This window comes from Cheilinus undulatus, linkage group 18 (genome assembly GCF_018320785.1).
Source record: "Cheilinus undulatus linkage group 18, ASM1832078v1, whole genome shotgun sequence".
NCBI classification, from domain to species: domain Eukaryota; kingdom Metazoa; phylum Chordata; class Actinopteri; order Labriformes; family Labridae; genus Cheilinus; species Cheilinus undulatus.
The window spans coordinates 20527223-20545785 of NC_054882.1; the positions used below are offsets into that span (position 1 = coordinate 20527223).

General features: G+C 37.9%; 1 protein-coding gene across 1 annotated transcript; it reads right to left on the reverse strand.

Annotated features, from left to right (window-relative positions):
• Nucleotides 1-1094: 1094 nt before the first annotated feature.
• On the reverse strand, nt 1095-16310 carry pdcd10b (programmed cell death 10b). Its single transcript, XM_041813338.1, has 8 exons — nt 16186-16310; nt 12264-12485; nt 10933-10986; nt 8967-9084; nt 8635-8761; nt 6576-6654; nt 6407-6489; nt 1095-1943 (listed from the first exon to the last, which is right to left on the reverse strand). The coding sequence occupies exons 2-8, from the start codon at nt 12351-12353 to the stop codon at nt 1862-1864; spliced, it is 633 nt and encodes a 210-aa protein (XP_041669272.1). The 5' UTR covers nt 12354-12485; nt 16186-16310; the 3' UTR covers nt 1095-1861.
• Between the last annotated feature and the right edge of the window lie 2253 nt (nt 16311-18563).

Here is an 18563-nt window from a genome sequence, read left to right on the forward strand (position 1 = left end):
GATTCACCAGTGAGAAACAAGGAAACGGGTGTATCCATCTGCTTTGCAAGGTTAGTCTAGAACAGTTTATATGGCAAAATATGAAAGTTTAGAGCTGTACTGTGAGAATTGGCCGCATTAAAAATAAAGTAAGAGTTCAGGTGGTGTTAAAATCAACTAGATTAAGTCAGAACTCCTGGGTGCACTGATTTCAAATAGGCTGCAGCGCAAAGTTTTAGAAACACGTTCAACAACCAGAGTGATCTTTTCACAAGTTACCTAAAGTAAGAAACGGATTAATAACTACTTACAGTACTGAGAATCAGCTGATCTAAAGCTTCGTATTCACAAAACTTCAGCATTAATTTAGTTTCACATCTACCTCGGATAGACCAGGCTGATGTGAGCCTTCAGGGTCTGCTTTGTGTTCTTAAAATCAAGTCCAGATAAACGCCAGGAAACTTGATTTGTGGCCAGATATCAATATCAGATTGGATCTCTGTTGAGTTCAAATATCCCTGATTAATGCAGATATTAGTCGGTCTCCCATTTTCGCCGCTCTTCACTGATCAGTCTTCGTGTTTTGCAGCCTGGAGCAAAGCAGCTGTGTCGGGCGCTGATGTGACATCAGTGCAACCCCCGATTTGAGTGTGTGTAGCTCCACCTTTTTGGGACGGTTAGATAAGATTGGTACCCCAACAGAAGGATGCTGAAAAGTGCGTTATTTTTTAGGGACCCTTTCCAACTTTTGCTGTGTGGAAATGCAAAAAATACGTGCCGTTCTGCACCAAACTGAGCCAGACTGCTGGGTGGAAATTACCTATTAATTGTCATTTGACTTAAGTTTCCAACTGCAGGAGAATCTAAATTATTAGTGCTTTTCTCTGGAGGCCTATGAGCTGAATGTCTGAGTGCATTGTGGAGCAGCAAAAAACGTGACTGGCTCATTACATTGGAGGGCGGAGAGTCCAAATACTTCAGTCATAACTTCTTAAAACCAGTGAATACCAGTAATTGGAGAATGCTTTTTCACATACATAAACAGAAAACATTCTTATGTAATGATAAAAGGACATCTCAAACATAGTGGACATGACACATTTAAAAAAACATCATCATTTGGAAACTATTTATTGAACATTTGCAACCAGATATCAGTTAAATACAGAACTGTCAATTCTCTGTCTACGTCCCTCTGCAGCGGGGACAGGCTCCACTTCATTACACTGAGAGGAGGGAATGTTACAGGACTTGGTAAGGCGCACTCTGTGCTAGAAGTCATTTGGCTTTCTGTCTTCTGATAATAAAGAGAAAAGAAATTTGAGTCTGCCTCTCAAATGTCCGGCTCTGCTTCCTCTCCCCGCAGCTAAATCCTGCGCTTACAGAACATGGCAAAATGACACAAAAGGAGCCGAGAAGAGAAAACCAGTAAAGACGACTGAGACACACCCCTACTGAAGGCAGTCTGAGATGTGTGGCTATGAATGAAAAGCTAAAAGTAAAATGGTTGACATGAATATATTAGAAAAAAATGGCAATTAGTCTTTAATAAACACCTCGCCTCTCCTACTTCCAACAAGACCAGGGTTATAAATTAAAACTGTCCAAATAAAATCAATCAAGCGACACTTTGGGCCCGTTCAGTTCCATTTCAAGACTGGAAAATCCTCATTTTTAAAAAAAAAACAACAAATGGCACTTTTCAGTCTCTTCAGCTGGAAACTAGAATATCAACTTCAATGGAATCGACCCCAACCCTAAAATCAACTCTGTCTAATTTACATATACGGGTCAGGCGCTCTCCAAGCTTCCACTTCTCTAGCAGTTGCTCCCCACTTGATCGGGGCGGGGGAGGGGGAGGGGGCTCTGTGGTCTCTGAGGGCTAGGCCACGGTTTTGAAGGTCTGAAGTATGAGGTTGGTTTGGTGGATGAGCCGATTCGCGCTGATGAAGACATTTATCGCCCTGGGGAACGGAGAGAAAATGTCAACATGAGAAAACAGGCTGGAGAAGTTCAAATAAATAGTTAACTTTGTGAGGGGAAAGAAGAAAAGAAAGGAGGGAAAATTCTGTAAAGATTTTTGAAGAGTTACTTAACAAATGACCACAGGAGGCAAAGCAAACATTCCTGTCTAGTTCTTTGTCTTCTTTCAAGCCTATGTGGTTCCTCAAATAATGGGAGGATCGTTAGAAGTGGGCAGGTTTACATAAAAATGTCTATCAGAAGACATTTTGTCACTTTATTGGCTGCAGAATCAAATCAATATTCAGCACATCCTCTATGAAGTTGATCTATTGTACTCAGTTTTTGTTGACAGTGTCATAGACGGTTTGATTCATCTCAGATACTCTGATGAATGAAGCACTGTAAAATAATTTTGCATAACATGCCTCTTGATCATTCTGCCCACCTGCCTCAAAGTCAGCGCTGATCACACAGTGTAATGCAGAATTTGCTGACAACTGATTCCTATGAGGTCTGCAGGCAAGAGTTTTTCTACTGTCAATCAATAAATGCATTTATTTTACTGATAAAGACATCCTAGATTATTTAATAATCTGGAAATATTTCAAGTGACTGTATAAAGAACAGACAGCTCAACACCTATCCTCAAGTGAAGATAAAAGATTCAGAGCTCCTCCTGCTGGCTAAATACAGTACATGTAACAGACCCAGCCTCCTCCATGTTAACAAATGGGACAAGGATCAAATTATAAAATCAAAATACACAAATAGTTTTTCTTAAATAAGGTGTCCTAATTGCTTTCATCATTGTGAAGACTTTTGCCGATACTGATACCGATGTTTGAAATATAAACTTAGCTGATGACTCTTTATCACTTCTTTAGTTGTCAAACTCCTACTGTGCCAACATTTTCTCTCTTGTTTGAACATGAAAACAACAGAGTTTGTCCAACAGTTGACCTCTTCTGCCAAATAAATACTCTTCTTTGAATCAGCTGTTAGGTGAATAAGATGACAGCATTAAACTGAACAGATCTAAATGACAAACATTAGCTACTGACATCTGTCAATGCCACTGTCTGCATGAGGTTGATGGTCATCAACAGGGCCAATATATGTTTAAACCTTTGGTTTAAGAAATGCATTGTTACATCCCTAAGTTAAAATAGTCTTTTGTTATATTTAATTGGTTATTTAATCCTCTAAAAAGGTATAAATAGTGATGCATCATATGCATTATCAGCATGATATCAGTACTGACAGATATAAGCTTACAAAGTTAGTAACCAGCATCAGAGGAAATTTATATTCCTGCAGATATTTACAACCAATAGTAAGTATCAGCCATATGCATGTACAATTAAGTTTGTGGGATTTTAGACATCAGTGAACTTAAATCTTTTTTCTTTGGTCATCCTTATTATTTTAATTTTAAGGTGTGTTTACAGGACTGAAGTTTTAGGTCCAAACTACATTTATATATTGGTATCTGCCAAGATAAATTTGTAAATATCGGCATGTCAAATATCAGCAATAATCCAATATTTCCATCCCTGGGTATAAAATTTCAGCTCTGTTGATGATGCTGATGTCTCCTTTGGGCAATTGTATCCTTGATTAGCAAATAAGACAAGAAAATATAAGTAGGGACGTAACAAACAGTAACACGTGTTGAACTTTCATGAACGTTAATGTCCACCTCAAGAATCGGTGCCGTTGTTGACTGTACTAACCTGATGGATCTTTATTTTACCTGTATGTTAATTGTGTGTTTTCATTTGTGGAATTAGTCAGATCTGTGGCTCAGACACATACAGACTCCAAGCATGTAAACATCTGTAACAAGGGTAGGGCTGCAACAATGAATCTCTGATAATAATATGATGATCAACAGAAACTATGAGAATATTCAACAACACCTGTTTCCCATGACAGCGATGAGACACTGGCAATCTGTAAATAACTCCATGTCATAAAAAACTTTTGTTTCTGTCACTAGATGTGACTGGATAAAAATATATAGCGGTGGGCTCTCAGAAATTTATTTAATCCATGATATTTCCCTCCCTTTATGTCTTAAATGTAGCTAAAATTTGCACAGAAAAGAGGGATGAGTATGATCTGCAGTCTAAGGGTGGGAATTGTGAACTGATTCCAGTTGAAAACCAGTTCCAATTGGTTTAATTCATCAATATCATTTATATCTAATATTAGTGATTCCCTTATAGAGCTGAGCAATTAATCAAAAAATAATCAAAACAGGCATTTAGAGCCTCTAACTGAGGAAAACCTGCCATGTCAATTATTTCCTGTTTTCTTGGAAAACTTTGACTTTTTACGAAAAACAATTTCATTTCAGCTGATGTGTGTTTTGATTTCAAATGTTTAAATAGATAAACATGAATTGTTAATCTGTGCCTGTTACTTTCATTTGTTTGTTTTAAAATTATACAAATACTTACAGAACAAACAGAGTTAGAGGTTGAAGGGTGGAATAATCGTTCATTATTCATAATCAAGATAAAAAGTTCAATTAATTGTGATTTTGATTTTTGCCATAATCGCCCAGCTCTATTCCAAATCCATGCCTTACTTCCATGTGCCTTGAAAAATACTGTCTTGTGAGAGGCGATCAGTGCGAACAAAAACAGAGAAGTAGAGGATGTAAATAAGGTGGACAGACACAAAGACAGACTACATCAGTTGAAAGTGTGGCTTTCGCCAACAGTGCGACAAGCAACGCCTGACAGACAGTTATTTCATGCAAGGCATGCATCTCGTTGCGCAAGAACTGTAATTTTTTACAAGATTCAATTTATTTTTAAACGTCCAGAGATCTAGGATCAAAAGACTAGTTTCTGTTTATTTTAAGGTTTTATCTTTTTTTAAAAATGAGCTGTAGTATTGCATTCTAATAAAAGTTCAGAGACTGAAGATCCAAAGTGCAGTTTGTCTTAACTGAGACATTTTAACAAAAGAGAATTTTTGTCAATTTTACCATGTTCTCCTCCCAAACTCACAATGTTTAGAGATTTTAAGAGAGAAAAAACTCAATAAAATTTGAGTTGTTAACAGTGAAAACCTATATAATCTACTTTTTCCAAAAAGAAAATTAACAGGAAGGAATTGCTAAAGGGAATTGGTAAGGAACTGAACCGATAAGCAGAATTGACAATGGCATTGGTATTGATCAAATTTGATCAATTCCCATCCTGACTGCAGTCACAAAGCGAGATGAGCAGTTGCTAGTTTGTGTGTGAGAGTTAAAATCTCAGTTATGTTCTATGCATGCATAAAAATAGATATGTGTGGGGAGCGGGTGCCCTAGTGGTTGGGGGCGCTCCCCAAGTGCGCGGGCGGCCGGGGTTCAAATCCAGCCTGAGGCCCTTTGCCCCATGTCTCTCCCCCACTCTTGACCCTGTTTCCGACTCTGTCCATTGTCCTCCTCTATCTAATAAAGGCACAAAAATGCCCAAAAATAAATCTTAAAAAAAAAGAAATAAATAAAAAAATAAAAAAACAGATATGTGTGTTTTGCACGTCACAACCATCATTGCCTTCATGCTGATGTGGGACTATTATGCTGGAGTGGACATTGAAAAACGAATCCACTAGAGGTTGTCGTCTCCCATTGAGCTACTTTGATGCTGCTCCATCCGTCTCATAGAGTGGAGATAGAATGGTCCGTCCTCTGCTCTGTTGTGCTTTTGTAGCTGTCTGTCTGGCTTATATCATTGCTGTTTGTATTTTCTAATAGCTCAATTGCTATTCTTTTCCTCAGAGAACTTGACTAAGTTCTTGCAAATATTTGATTCGTATCCAAGCTATCATACCATCAATAACCTTTGAGGGCTGAGGCTTACCTTCATAAAGTCTGATTGCCCTACTTTGTTGCTCTGACGGGATATCTGCCTTAGGTAGTGACGGCATTAGTACACGGAGATGGTGTCTGTGTCATTTTAATCACCCAATAAAGCAGTGATTGAAATAATTGTTTGTTGCAGCCTTACACAGGGTATATTGTCTTCATCTTTGTACAACAGGATGAGCCAGGAAATTATTGTTCATCTTTATATAAATCTACAGCTTATGTGTGATTGTTTATTTATGTTTCTGTCATAAATAGGACTCTCTCTGAAAGATTTTGAATCCCAGTGGGGAATTAAAAATGAAGCAGGACTATTTCCTGACAGTCATTTTACTGGAACCAAGTAAGCAGATGAGATGTACCACACAGCAGAAATGGTGAACTATTCCTTTAAAGGTTTCTTCAGAGTCTGACAGGTTATCACATAAGAGCGAATCAGCTAATTCATAAGTCAAAGTCATAAAACTGAAGCTGGAGGGATGTTTAAAAATTCAACAATGCATGAAAGGAAATGTTTTTTGTTTTGTTTTTTTTTTTGTCAGATGAGTTTGTCTATAATGAACACAACAGATAAGTCGCCATGGTTCCACTTACTTTCCGTCTTTGAAGTATGTTTTGAGGGTGTCGCTGAAACTTTTGGAGTATTTCACAAACTCCTTTTTCTGGTGCTCCAAGGCCTTCAAGTAAAAGCACAAAAGCATAATTTAACAAAACAACAAGGCATAAATGTGACACAAGAACTGGTTGTATCTGTGGTACTCACTCTGCGATTCTGGTACTGATATTTCTTTATGACGTTGTTGACTGTGTCCAGGAGCTCTTTTATGGCGCTGGCTATGTCTCTGATAAAAAGCAAAAATAACACAAGCAAAGATTTCTTAATACAGATTCCTTCAATGGGCGTTAACAGTCAGGATTACAGATGTTTGTAAAGTAACTTTTGCTTATTGTGTCGATGACATCCCTATGTGATCCTAACAAATGAAGGCTGGATTTAAAGGTCAGAGTACAAAGAAACAGATTCAGTGTTTGCACATGTGATGAGAAGTGCAAACGATGTTGAAAGTGACACAATAGTAGTTATGTAAAAGGTAGATTGTTTAAACAGCATTAATGTAACACTAATGTATGAATGCATGTGTATTTACACTATGAATTAAAAGTATGTCTTCAGTGACAACTTCCAATCGGACTTACTCGCCCAGCTGGTATGCAAATAAAAGCCCATACTTCCTTTCTGTGGTTCTCAGACGCCCTGGCTAGGTATCCCTGCATGCTTTGAGCAGTGAAGCAGTCAGAACACAAATGTAAACTAAGAGGGTAGAAGCACTTACTTAAAATCTCTCTCTCTTTTTTGTCATAAACATGTTTTTAAAGGAAACGGTGGTATATTATTTAGAAAATAAACTATATGGGGTGCACATTGGGTTAAATTGGCAACTCAGTTCTAAGAGCCGGCTCCTGTTTGAAAGCTGGTTTCCTTTTCTCTCTTTCTGTTGTTGTTTTATAGACATAAAAAGCCAAATTGTACCGAATGAAGAGCTGTTTGGGAACCAAAAGGCTGGTTCTATTACTGAGCTGAACTGAATGATTAAGATCCCTAAAGAAAGATTCTGATTTTACTAGTGAAGCTGGAAGGACACAAGTAAACCAAGCTATATGCATGCTGGCGGACCAGAGGAAGATGATGAAATAACGTCTTTTATGTAGGAATACAGTTTAATTTTATCATGCTATTTCCTCATCTGACTTGATTTTGTCAGTAGTGACAGATACTTTTGGCTAGCTGATGCAATTATTGCTCTGTCTTCTCTTTTCATTGCATTTCCTAAAATTATGCTGCAAAATATTGATTCAATTGCCTACTCATTAGCAACTTTTACTTCACATTCCTCTGGACTGGCTTTAGAACTGGCCCAGTGCTTTCAATATAGAACAGATGTCTGTTTTTTTAAGACTCACTTGTCTAGCTGTGTGGTTTGTCTGCGTTTTTGGTGCAGTACATGCAGTATTACTCTCTTTCTCTCACAGGCTTGACGTGTGATGTGCAAGTTCGGGTGGGAATCTATACATAGGTGTCATTTAAGCACTGGAATGTTTATTGTACGTACATTGGATTGTCATCCTGCCGGCGCCACTGAACGTAGGCTATGTGCTATGATGCAGCAATGTCCTGTCCCTAAGAGAGATTTCCTTCACATACCCAGTCAGCCTATGTGCTTATTTTTCCATTCACCTAAGTAAAAAAGCCCAGGTAGCATGCTGTCTGGACATTATTTATCGTGACATTAAGCAAGGTACTTTCTACTAGTTCTTATGGTAATCGAAATTTGATAACCATAGAGAAATTTGATCATAGTATTATTAAAACCAGTACATATTTCATCACTAGTTCCAGTACATGTAGCATCTACACTACCAAATTAAACTTCATGAAGGCATCCTGGTCCATCTCCGTAAGTCAACAAGCATTCACACTTCCCATTAAGGATTAACAGCTGGTATTTGAATACCCTGAACAGATGTTGCAGGGCATAAATGACCCTGCTATGATCTTATTACTCATGGCTTGTGGAGAGCCTTTGGAGCCTTGGTTTTATGGTCATTGCAATGATGGTTAAACTAGACTGCATTGATGGATGCATTCAGTGAGGGCTAATTCATTAGACAGAAGAAAATGTTTTTCACACAGAATTGACTCTAATTTCACTGGCAGCTGACATGAGTTTTTCCCACTTGACACAGAAACGTGGTGTTGGCAAACTGCTACAGAAAGAGATAAGTTTGTTTTTCTTTTCATGTGTGTGTGGGCTCAGACTTACTTGATAGTCTGTAGGAAGCGTACTCTGTCATTGATCTCATCAGGGATTTTGCTGAGGATGTGTTTTAGGGCCCTGGCCTTCTCGTTTAGGTCCTGGAACTCCTGCTCAGGCCGGTCAATCATGAACTCTGAAGGAAGAGGGTGTTTAGCACAGAGACACAAAGGGTTTATATAGCAAAGAACGCTGGGACAACCAAGGATGTACCAATACCTCACAAATAGAGATAGAAAACATGGAAATAACTATAATCCTTTGACAAGCAGAGGGTACTATCTGCTTTTAAAGCCTCCAAGAGACTTTTTCCAACAAAATATCTGCTCTATTTTTCCCACCTTCCACATCATCGGCTGCCATGCGCAGTAGGGATTCAGTGAAGTTGATTTGGACGTTCTTTTTCTCTAAAATCTTCATAATGATGTCCTGAGTCAGACCAGGGTTCTCTCTCTCCGCCTGATAGAGTAAAGAAATATAATTAATAGGGGAGAGAGAAAAAGAGAGTCTCTATGAGAGAAAAAATAAGGAAATGAGTAAGTTTTCTCCTCCAACAAAAGCAATACGAGGCTTTGAGCTGCAAAGAACAAAGCGGAAATTTTATTGAACGTAAGTTCAGATGAGCTCTGCTCCTGAATTATTCAACCATGAATTACAGCAGGCAGGAAGCAGCGGGGGCAGCAGAGACACCAATCAGTGAGACGAGTGAACAAAAGACTCACAAATGTCACAGTAAAACAGCTGTAAGGTGAGCACGTCTCCCTTTGGTTTGGAGAGCGACAAAGCTGTTTCTCCTTCATTAATACTTCATCTGAGCGCAGAGCGAACACTAGTACAGCTCATCAGTTGCAGAAGAACAGAGGAAATCTATTCCCACCACGCTTTTATTTTTCCTACACAATTACAGCAGGGTATGGATGAAGAAAATGTTCAGGTAACACTTGCGAAAATCAACATTTCAGTATGAATATCAGAGCTTTGATTTTTCGATGTGAGCTGTTAAGAATGACTGAATTGGATCACATTAATGGGATTGCTAGAGAAAAATGAACACAAACTGAACCTACTAATGTCAACATGACTGATGACTAAGAGAAAAATTAAAAAGTAATCAAAGTATTTCAGAGGACTTCATGCATTATTTAATTCAAATTAAATCAAATTAATTAAAGCCAGCTTGGCTTTCACGTGGGATTTTTGCAAACTCCAAACAAGCTTTCATGTGTTTTTGCACATGAAGGCTTACGTCTAACCACTCAAACTGGTGGAGCGCTGCAGTGATGGCTGCCCTTCTGGAACTTTGTTCCATCTCCACACAAGATCTCTGCAGCTCCGTCAGAGTGACCATCAGGTTCTTGGTCACCTCTCTTACTTAGACCTTTTATTATGGTCACACCTCTGCTTCCAAGCCATGTCGTCACCCCCAAGACCCTGAATCGTAACCATAAAACATGTTTGATTTTAGGTTGTGATGCCCCCAACGAACAAAATACCTGCAACGAAAGAGGGCGAGCAGACTGGGTAGCATCACCAGCTGGATGTTGTCTACTTTCACCACTCACACACAAAAACACAACTTCTCCCTCATTCTGCCAGAATTTCCTGATCCTTTTTCTTATTTTATGGTTTGTGCTGCAATTTTAACAAACACCAGGACACCCTGTTGTGGAGGGACATCCAGCCATATCAGTAGCAATAACTAACTAAATATACAAGAAAGGCTGGTGCTCAAATCCTTCATGATGTCAACATTTCAATACTTTTTCATGAAAACAAAGAAAATAAAGGAGACTATTATACAACTCTGACTGGACTTTAAAAATAAATCCCCAAACTGCCATCACACATATCCTAAAATATAGCAACTCAGTCAACCTGAAATTCAACAGCATACAGGTAAAACAATGCTGCTTTAACTTGCAGAAGCCGTTGCACTCCAGTTGTTTCTGCCATCTGTGCTTCTATTTGGATTTATTTCCATAACTTATAATGAGTGCCAGACAGACGGCACATGGACTGGCCTTGTTGTTAAATCAACCTTGAACTAGGAAGTCTCCCTCAGCCATGGCCAGTGTGTTTGTGTGTTCCTGTCTATGTCCTCATGGAAGAAATGTAACCTTTAGTCAGGATCTTGCTTCGGAGCATGGCATGAAATACTAATTATATTTTATTATTTATTTATCATTTTAAGTAAGATGCAGTGCAGATTTAAACCAAGGATATTGTGACAGGACAACATGGAGGGAAGGAGTGGTGTTATTGGGCTATTATATATTTTCAGTCATGTGAAACAGGGAACAGTCCTACCTTTATGAAGGCTGCTCTGAGCGTCTGAGCTGCTGATAGGTTGATCCTCTCCAGCTGATGAAAAAGGGAGAAAAACACACATGAGGTTTGCTAAATCTGACCATGTCTGAGTGCTGATGTAGTGAAAATCAGAAAAGAACATGTAAGGAGTTCAATTGCAGCTGTGTGGTTAGTTCACTCTATATCTTCTTTTCTAGATTGACCACAGTGATGTCATTTGATATCCTACAAGCAGGGTCAAAAATTAGCATCCACCAAGAGCTGAATGCAGATAAATTTCAGATGTATCACATGGCAGGCATGCAAAATTGTACTTTATTAATCCTGCACGCTGCAAACTCGGCTGATCTGGACAGCCAGCTAATATTACCCATACAAAAAGATAAGTTAGTGTAGTTTTAGGCTGGACCAAGAGACCTGCAGTACATCAGCTAAGTCTTTCTCTATTCAACATCATTCCTTACATGCAAATATTGAGTAGCATAAAAAAAACAATCCTGAAGTGTTTACAGTACTGCTTTAAAAATAACTATTTTCCAAAAAATAAATGGTTTTTCAAAAATAAAGGTACTTCTACAAAGTGGCACTATTGTAAAACGTAAAGGCCTTTCTGCAAGCATTTTTGCAAATGTTTCAAGTATTACTTAATACAAATATAATTCCAGCCTCTTTATGCGGTTATGTAAACGCACAGCCTGACATTACAATTGTAGCACTAATACAGACTCTCCAACTTTTTTTACTCCTTTTCCTATATTCCTGATCTGTGACCTACATCTATAATCTCATCTGAAGGAACATGAAACCTTGAAATTTCATTAAATTGTACCAGATAAGATGTTAATGTGACCCAAAAACACAATTCATTATTTTGGCCAGCAAAAAAAATACTTGGCAGGCAGATCTTTTAATCTATCCACAAACTTGGCCAGTGAGTCAAAGTCAATTTTGGACCCTGCCAATACAGGATATGACTTAGTTATTAAAATGTATGGGTTGCCTCATCCTGAGGCAAATATGAATCATTTTGTGAAACATTCTGCTCAACTATGATAAATCTGTCAGAGTACTAATAATCAATATGACCTGCACATTACAGACAAAATGAAATAACAGCCAAACTGGTCTCCATTTACGGCAGCATTTCTAAATATGTTGTCACAAATTAATCATCTGATCCCCTCCTTTTACAACGTATCACAAAAAGACTGAAAAATCATAAACCATGATATTCAAGTATCTTTAAGTTCAAGCTAATAAAAGATATAGGGAGAACACAGGCAACATTCAAAAACACAGGGATGCTACTCTTAGGGGTTTTCCAGTCTTACCTCATTGAAAACGGGGTACATTACAGCGTACAGCGTCATGGATACCATGGAGTTTGTCTCCGCTTCATTCTTCATCTCCTCCATTGTCATCCTCCAGGGAGGAGCAGCTCGCGATGAAAAGGTGAGGAAGAAATCTGCAGCTCACACACACTCACACATACACTCACCCACACACACTCACACACACTCTGAAATCCACACACACTCCAGAATGATGAGAGCCTGAAAAAAAAGACGACAGCAGCAGGATATTAATAAAACTTTTCTTTGCAGGGTTTCTAACAGAGATTTGAACAAATATCAGAGGAAATTGTTATCTATATAATGCTACTCTCTATGAAGTACTGCTTTATTATCTCAGAATTTTAGGAAATCACCTTTTGCTGTCCCACAAAAACAAGGTAATTACTATTTATCATTAGATAACAAAAGGTCACTTTTATTAGAGCAGTGTTTCTCAAATAGTGTGGTGAAGCACACTGGTGTGCCATGGGAATTTGTGTAACTATACTATGTAAGAACAATTATACAACAACTTAAGTTACTTTAAAGTGTTGTAACAAAACTATACTGTATGGATATGGGTTTGGTGTGCCTTGAGATTTTGGCTTGATCTTTGGTGTGCCTTGGGCAAAAAAAAGGTTGAAAACCATAGTATTAGATAACAGGGGTTCAATGCTAGCAGCATTCATAGCCAACATCTCTACAACTCTCTACAAGATACTTTAATCTAAGCAGGTTAGATAAAAGATTAGCCGTTATTGACCATTACTAGGGTTGTTGTAGTACCACAGTTTTAAACATTGATACAAAAGAGGTAAGACTGGGCTATAGATACCCAATTGATGTCACTGAGGCTGAGCAATAAATCAAAATTTAGAATAAATCACAATATGGTCTACAGCAATTTTCAAATTGCAGAAGTTTCAAGATTTCTTCAACCTGAAATGTGTGTCAAAATACCAGTTTAATACATTTTTTAGAGCAGAGGTGCACACATCATGCAGACCCTTCAGTGTCAACTTTTACATCTAATTTTACTCATTTTGTATATATTTTTTTGAATTAAAAGGGAGATTACATAAAAAAAACAATTACTCCCTTTAATACAATAAATATGTACCTGCAATATGAGTCAAAACAATCACATCTGGATATTTTTCAAAATCGTTCAGCTAGAGCTCAGCAATTAATCAAAAAATAATAGAAACCAACATTTGAAAACCTGCCATGTCAATTATTTCAATTTTTCAATTTCAATTTTCAATTTTTTTCCCCCTTTGTAATATCTCTCTCTACTAATGCACCACCCCCTTAAAAACAAACTACTAGCTGTGTAGTCACGTGATAGGCAGCCAGGTAGTTTCATTTCAGCTGTGTATTTTGATTTCAGTTGTCTCAATAAAAAACATAAATTGTTAATCTTTGCATGCTCCTTTCAGTTATTCGTTTTAAAATTATACAAATATTTACAGAACAAAAAGAGTCAGAGGTTGGGGGTGGAATATCGTTCATTAATTGTAATCCAGGTAAAATGTCCAATTAATTGTGGTTTTGATTTTTGCCATAACCACCCAGCCCTACGTTCAGCTGTAGATGCCACTGAAAAATTAATCTAAGTCCCAGGCAACCAAATATGGGTGATTTTTTCTTTTCACTGCAAAACTGGCTTGATTATTCAAATGTGTTGCCCATATATGTGCAATTTAGGCAGTAGTTGTAGGAGTTTGCTAACATTTTTTCATGGATTCACTACTCACATACACACCTTTTAACATATGTATTTGTTTATATTACTTTTCCAAATATTTATTTTCATACTTAATGTTTAATTCCTGTACACTGAGAGCAAAGCTAAGCAGAGTCAAAATCCTGGTTTGCATTAGCATACTTGGCCAATAAAGCTGATTCAGGCTCTAAAAGCTGAAATCAGAAATGATCAACACACTAGTAACTTCAGTTCTAGTTCTCCATTATTACAAAAAACTTGGACAAACAGGTTTGTTATCTCTTTATCTTTTCTCAAGACAATGAGAGCTGTTATCATGAGACAAGGACTTTTGCAATCGTGAGGTGAGAGCATTTAAAAATGATTGTAGGCTCTGCCTTAGCAGGTAGTTTTTGTCATATTTGTTGACTTGTAGGAATTAGCAGATCTAGTCCAATTTATATGTTGTCCCAAACTAGTAGGGCTGCTTGATTATGGCAAGAATTACCATTTTGATTGACACTGAGATAATGATTAGTTCACGCAATTCCTTGTTGATTTTTCATCGGCTTCTTAAAGAAATTGTTGCGTTGCCTTGCGTGTAACAAAATCTTCAAGCTATTTTGCATACATCTGGATCCAACTCCACAAAACCTAAGTCATTTCACCTTTTTGTTTACCAACAGCTGCCTTTCTGTCATCTTTTTGCTCTCTTTCTTTTTTAAATCACTACAGTACGTGTCATGCCCCCCTCTGCTCCTCACTTAAATTGAAGCAAGAGCTGCTTAGTGAGGACTAGAACACACGCTGTACTGTGAAGGAAAGGAAGGTATGTTCCATTTACCACACATAAAAATTAATAACTACTGAAAAAAGAAGCACAGCTTAACATGTAAAGCTTATATGATAATTGAAATTGAAACTCAGTTGATCACCAGAGAGTAAGCGGCTATAAAGCAGACAAATCATAACAGCTTCCTTTGCAGCATTACGATGAGGTTCAGTTTTACAGTTTTTTGAACTGCATTCTTTGAGCCATGCTGTTGACTGGAAACACATGAATCCCTGGCCTTGTGTCGCCTCATCAACATGATTCTAATGACCTTAAATGAGGTATTAAGATTTTAAACTTCATACCACTGAGAAAGCACTGGTAACACACTGGTACTTGGCAGGGGTTTGGGTAGAGATTAGGCATTGGAATTGTTATTCGCAGGGGATAAATAGTTGCATCTGTTTTTGCATAGCAGGGCATTTTCAATCAAGCTGTATTTTGATAGCGAAGACAACCCTCAGTGCTGTGTCTGTATTAGACATTTTTCTTTACTTATAACTGTACAGAACAGGTATTTCTAGCTATTCATTTTACCAATAATCAAACAGATTTACTCTAGATTATAACCTGATCCTGTTGGTATCTCACTGAGGAGTAGTAACAGAGGACCTGTTGTTAGTTTTTTGTTTAACTTGGTCGAGGGGAGTGGCAGAGTTGTTACCTGGCTGCTTACAGAAAAACTAGTGTGATCAAAGAGCCATTTAACGTGAAGTAAACTAAAAAAACAAGAAGAGCTTATTGTAAGACAGGCGGCGTTTCTGGGCTGCTGCGATAATATTATGAGAATTTATAAGGCAGGCAAACATTACAAAATGTTGTTTTCTCGGTATGGCTAACGTTAAAGTAATGGTCAGCATTTGGCTTTGTCAATAACCTGTGCTTTTCAGAAAATGTGTCTACAATGCTTGTAACCAAACAGTAACATCACAGTGGAATAAACGCGGTTTTTGAGACGATGGCTTACAATATGAGAAGATACATTTACTAAAAAAAACAGATTTCACCCAGCTCCGGCTAGATGCTAGTCGGCTAACTGGACATAGCTAAGAAAGTAGCTCAAAGACATTTAACAACAGACAACCGCTCTATATTTTGTCAAAGACGACAAAAATAACTATCCCCTCAAATTCAACAAAGAAATACATGCAGTATATCGACTTCATGAATATATAGTGATGTAGCCGTTAAAGTACACAGTTGAGGCCTATGGGCGACCACATCCATGGTAGCGAGCTGCTAGCTCATAACAGCGTAGCTCATATGCTAGCTCCGGTAAATTGGAGAAATTTTACTTATCGATGTGCTAAAACACGTCAACAAACGGCACAAGGACTAAACGTAGGTCCGTGTATGCGTGTCAAATGTGTACTCGTATCTACCTTTTGTCTGACTTCTTAAATGGGTTGGTTACGCCGTCGTTTGCCTTTTAGCTGCTATGTTTTCTTTACAACTTAAGGCGGAAGTTTTTTAGGACTGGCCTGAGCGACATCTTCCGGACCGTTGCTACGTAAACACACGATATCCAATCAGAGGTGGTCTGTATAAAATCGTCCCTGACGTCATATAAAGAAGCTGCATGTCTGTTATTGTGGCATTTTTGGCTGCTCGGTGAAAGGAAGATGTTACCAGGGTTTTTATTTGGTAGATAACTTCAGAGCCATGGGTTCTGTATTTGTTAAAATAATCAGTAAGGTGCAGGATATGAAATCAGCTCAACTCATGCTCAACTCATAACCCCCAAAAGGTTGTAAAAACAGAATGCTATTATTTACAAATGTCATAAACCCATATTCATTCACAATAGAGCACAAACAACATATCAGACGTTGAAACTAAAACATTTTAACATTATATGAAAAATATTAGCTCATTTTGAATTTCCAACAGATCTCAAAAAAGTAGGGACGGGTTAACAGAAGGCTGGAAAAAAGTGTTACGAATCAAAAACTCATAATGGAATATTTTGCTGCTGATTAGGTTGATTGGCAACAGGTCAGTGACATGACAAGGTATATAAAATGAGCATTTTAGAGAGGCAAAATCTCTCAGAAGTAAAAATGGACAGAGGTTCACCAATCTGCAACAAACTGCATGTAGCAATTGAGGAACAATTTCGAGGAAAATTTGTATATCCCACCATCTAGTACACAATATCATCAAAAGATTGCTTGTGATCTTCAGGCCCTCGGGAGGCATCGCATTAAAAACAAGCATGATTCTGTACTGTAAATCACTGCATAGGTTCAGGAACACTTCCAGAAATCCCCATCTGTCAACACAGTTTGCTGTGCCTTCCACAAATGCAAATGAAAGCTGTGTAAGGCAAACAAGAAGCCATATGTGAACATGATCCTGAAATGCTGACATCTTCTCTGGGCCAGAGCTCGTTTAAAATTGACTGAAGCAAAATGGAAAACTGTTCTGTGGTCAGAGGAGTCAAGTAACTAAGTAGGCCTGCAGATACTTTGTTACCTTACTTAAGTAGAAATTTTGGGTATATACTTTACTGGAGTAATCATTTTTCAGCCTACTTTTTATTTATACTCCTTAGATTTTCAAGCAATTATCTGTATTTTCTACTCCTTACATTTTAAAAATAGCCTTGTTACTCTTATTTCATTTCAGCTTGTTTTCATTCCGGCTTGTCATCGTTCAAAAAAACACAAATAAAAAACCCCAAAACCTATCCAGATAAATCGCGCCGTCTGGACAGAGTGAATTTGATTGGGTTTGGATGAGAAGTATAAACATAATACCATTCCGAAACCCTATTGGTTTGTATGTGATCCATCGCACCTGCGCACGACACAAATCACGTCACACTCCAGCAAGGAAATAGCAGACATATGTAGACTAGTACGAAGATGTCTGTGGCAGAGACTCTAGAGAACTCGAGCAAAATGTCCCAAACAAGCACCAGCGAGGAGGTTGGTAGTACTTTTACACTTTTATTTTAGTAAAAAGCTTGAGTTGATACTTCAACTTCTAAAGTCTTTTTAAATCCTAGTATCTATACTTCTACCTGAGTAATGAATGTGAATGCTTTTGACACCTCTGTCTGTGGTCACATGAATCAAAAATTACAAGTCTTTTTGGAAACCACATCAGTGCTGAAAAGTATATAGAGGTTTCAAAGGAACGTATGCTCCCATCCAGACAACATCTCTTTCTGGGCCTTGACTATTTCACTAAGACAATGCTAAACCACATACCACATCCATCACAACAGCATGGCTTCACAGTCAGAGAGTCCAGATGCTGAACTGGCCTACCTTCAGTCCAGAACTTTCACCAACAGAAAAGATATGGAGCATCATAAAATGGACTGGTCTCCTCACTGCATAGCTGTTTACAGAAGGAGGGGTGGTACACAATGGTAAACATGGCCCTGTCCCGACCTTTATGAGATGTGTTGCTGTCATCAAATTTAAATTTTCATCAAATGGTAAAATATCTCAGTTTCAATATATGATATGTCATGTTTTGTGAATTACATATGGATTTGTGAGATTTGCAATTCATAGCATTGTTTTTTATGTCTGTGTTTTTGTTAAATGTGCTGCTGTCTTGAGCAACAGGATAGGTCTATATGACATAAAAATACAGTCATTTAGAGTGCCCTGGTCATCTTCTGTTGTCCTTTTTTACAGAGTCTTTATTTACAAAAAAAAAACACTATCTCTTTAAATGAGATCAGGTGACTGATTGTTCAGATGAAGAACACTGTTGGCCCTGATTGATTGCTTTATCTGTCTGT

Bases quoted from the DNA above. Each gene is read 5' to 3' on its own strand.
- pdcd10b (XM_041813338.1), bottom strand. From the start codon at position 12,353: ATGACAATGGAGGAGATGAAGAATGAAGCGGAGACAAACTCCATGGTA. The intron at 6,655-8,634 runs GTAAGTCTGAGC...GCTTTTTATCAG, and splicing joins CGCTTCCTACAGACTATCAA to AGACATAGCCAGCGCCATAA. The intron at 1,944-6,406 runs GTAAGTGGAACC...TCCGTTCCCCAG, and splicing joins ACATACTTCAAAGACGGAAA to GGCGATAAATGTCTTCATCA.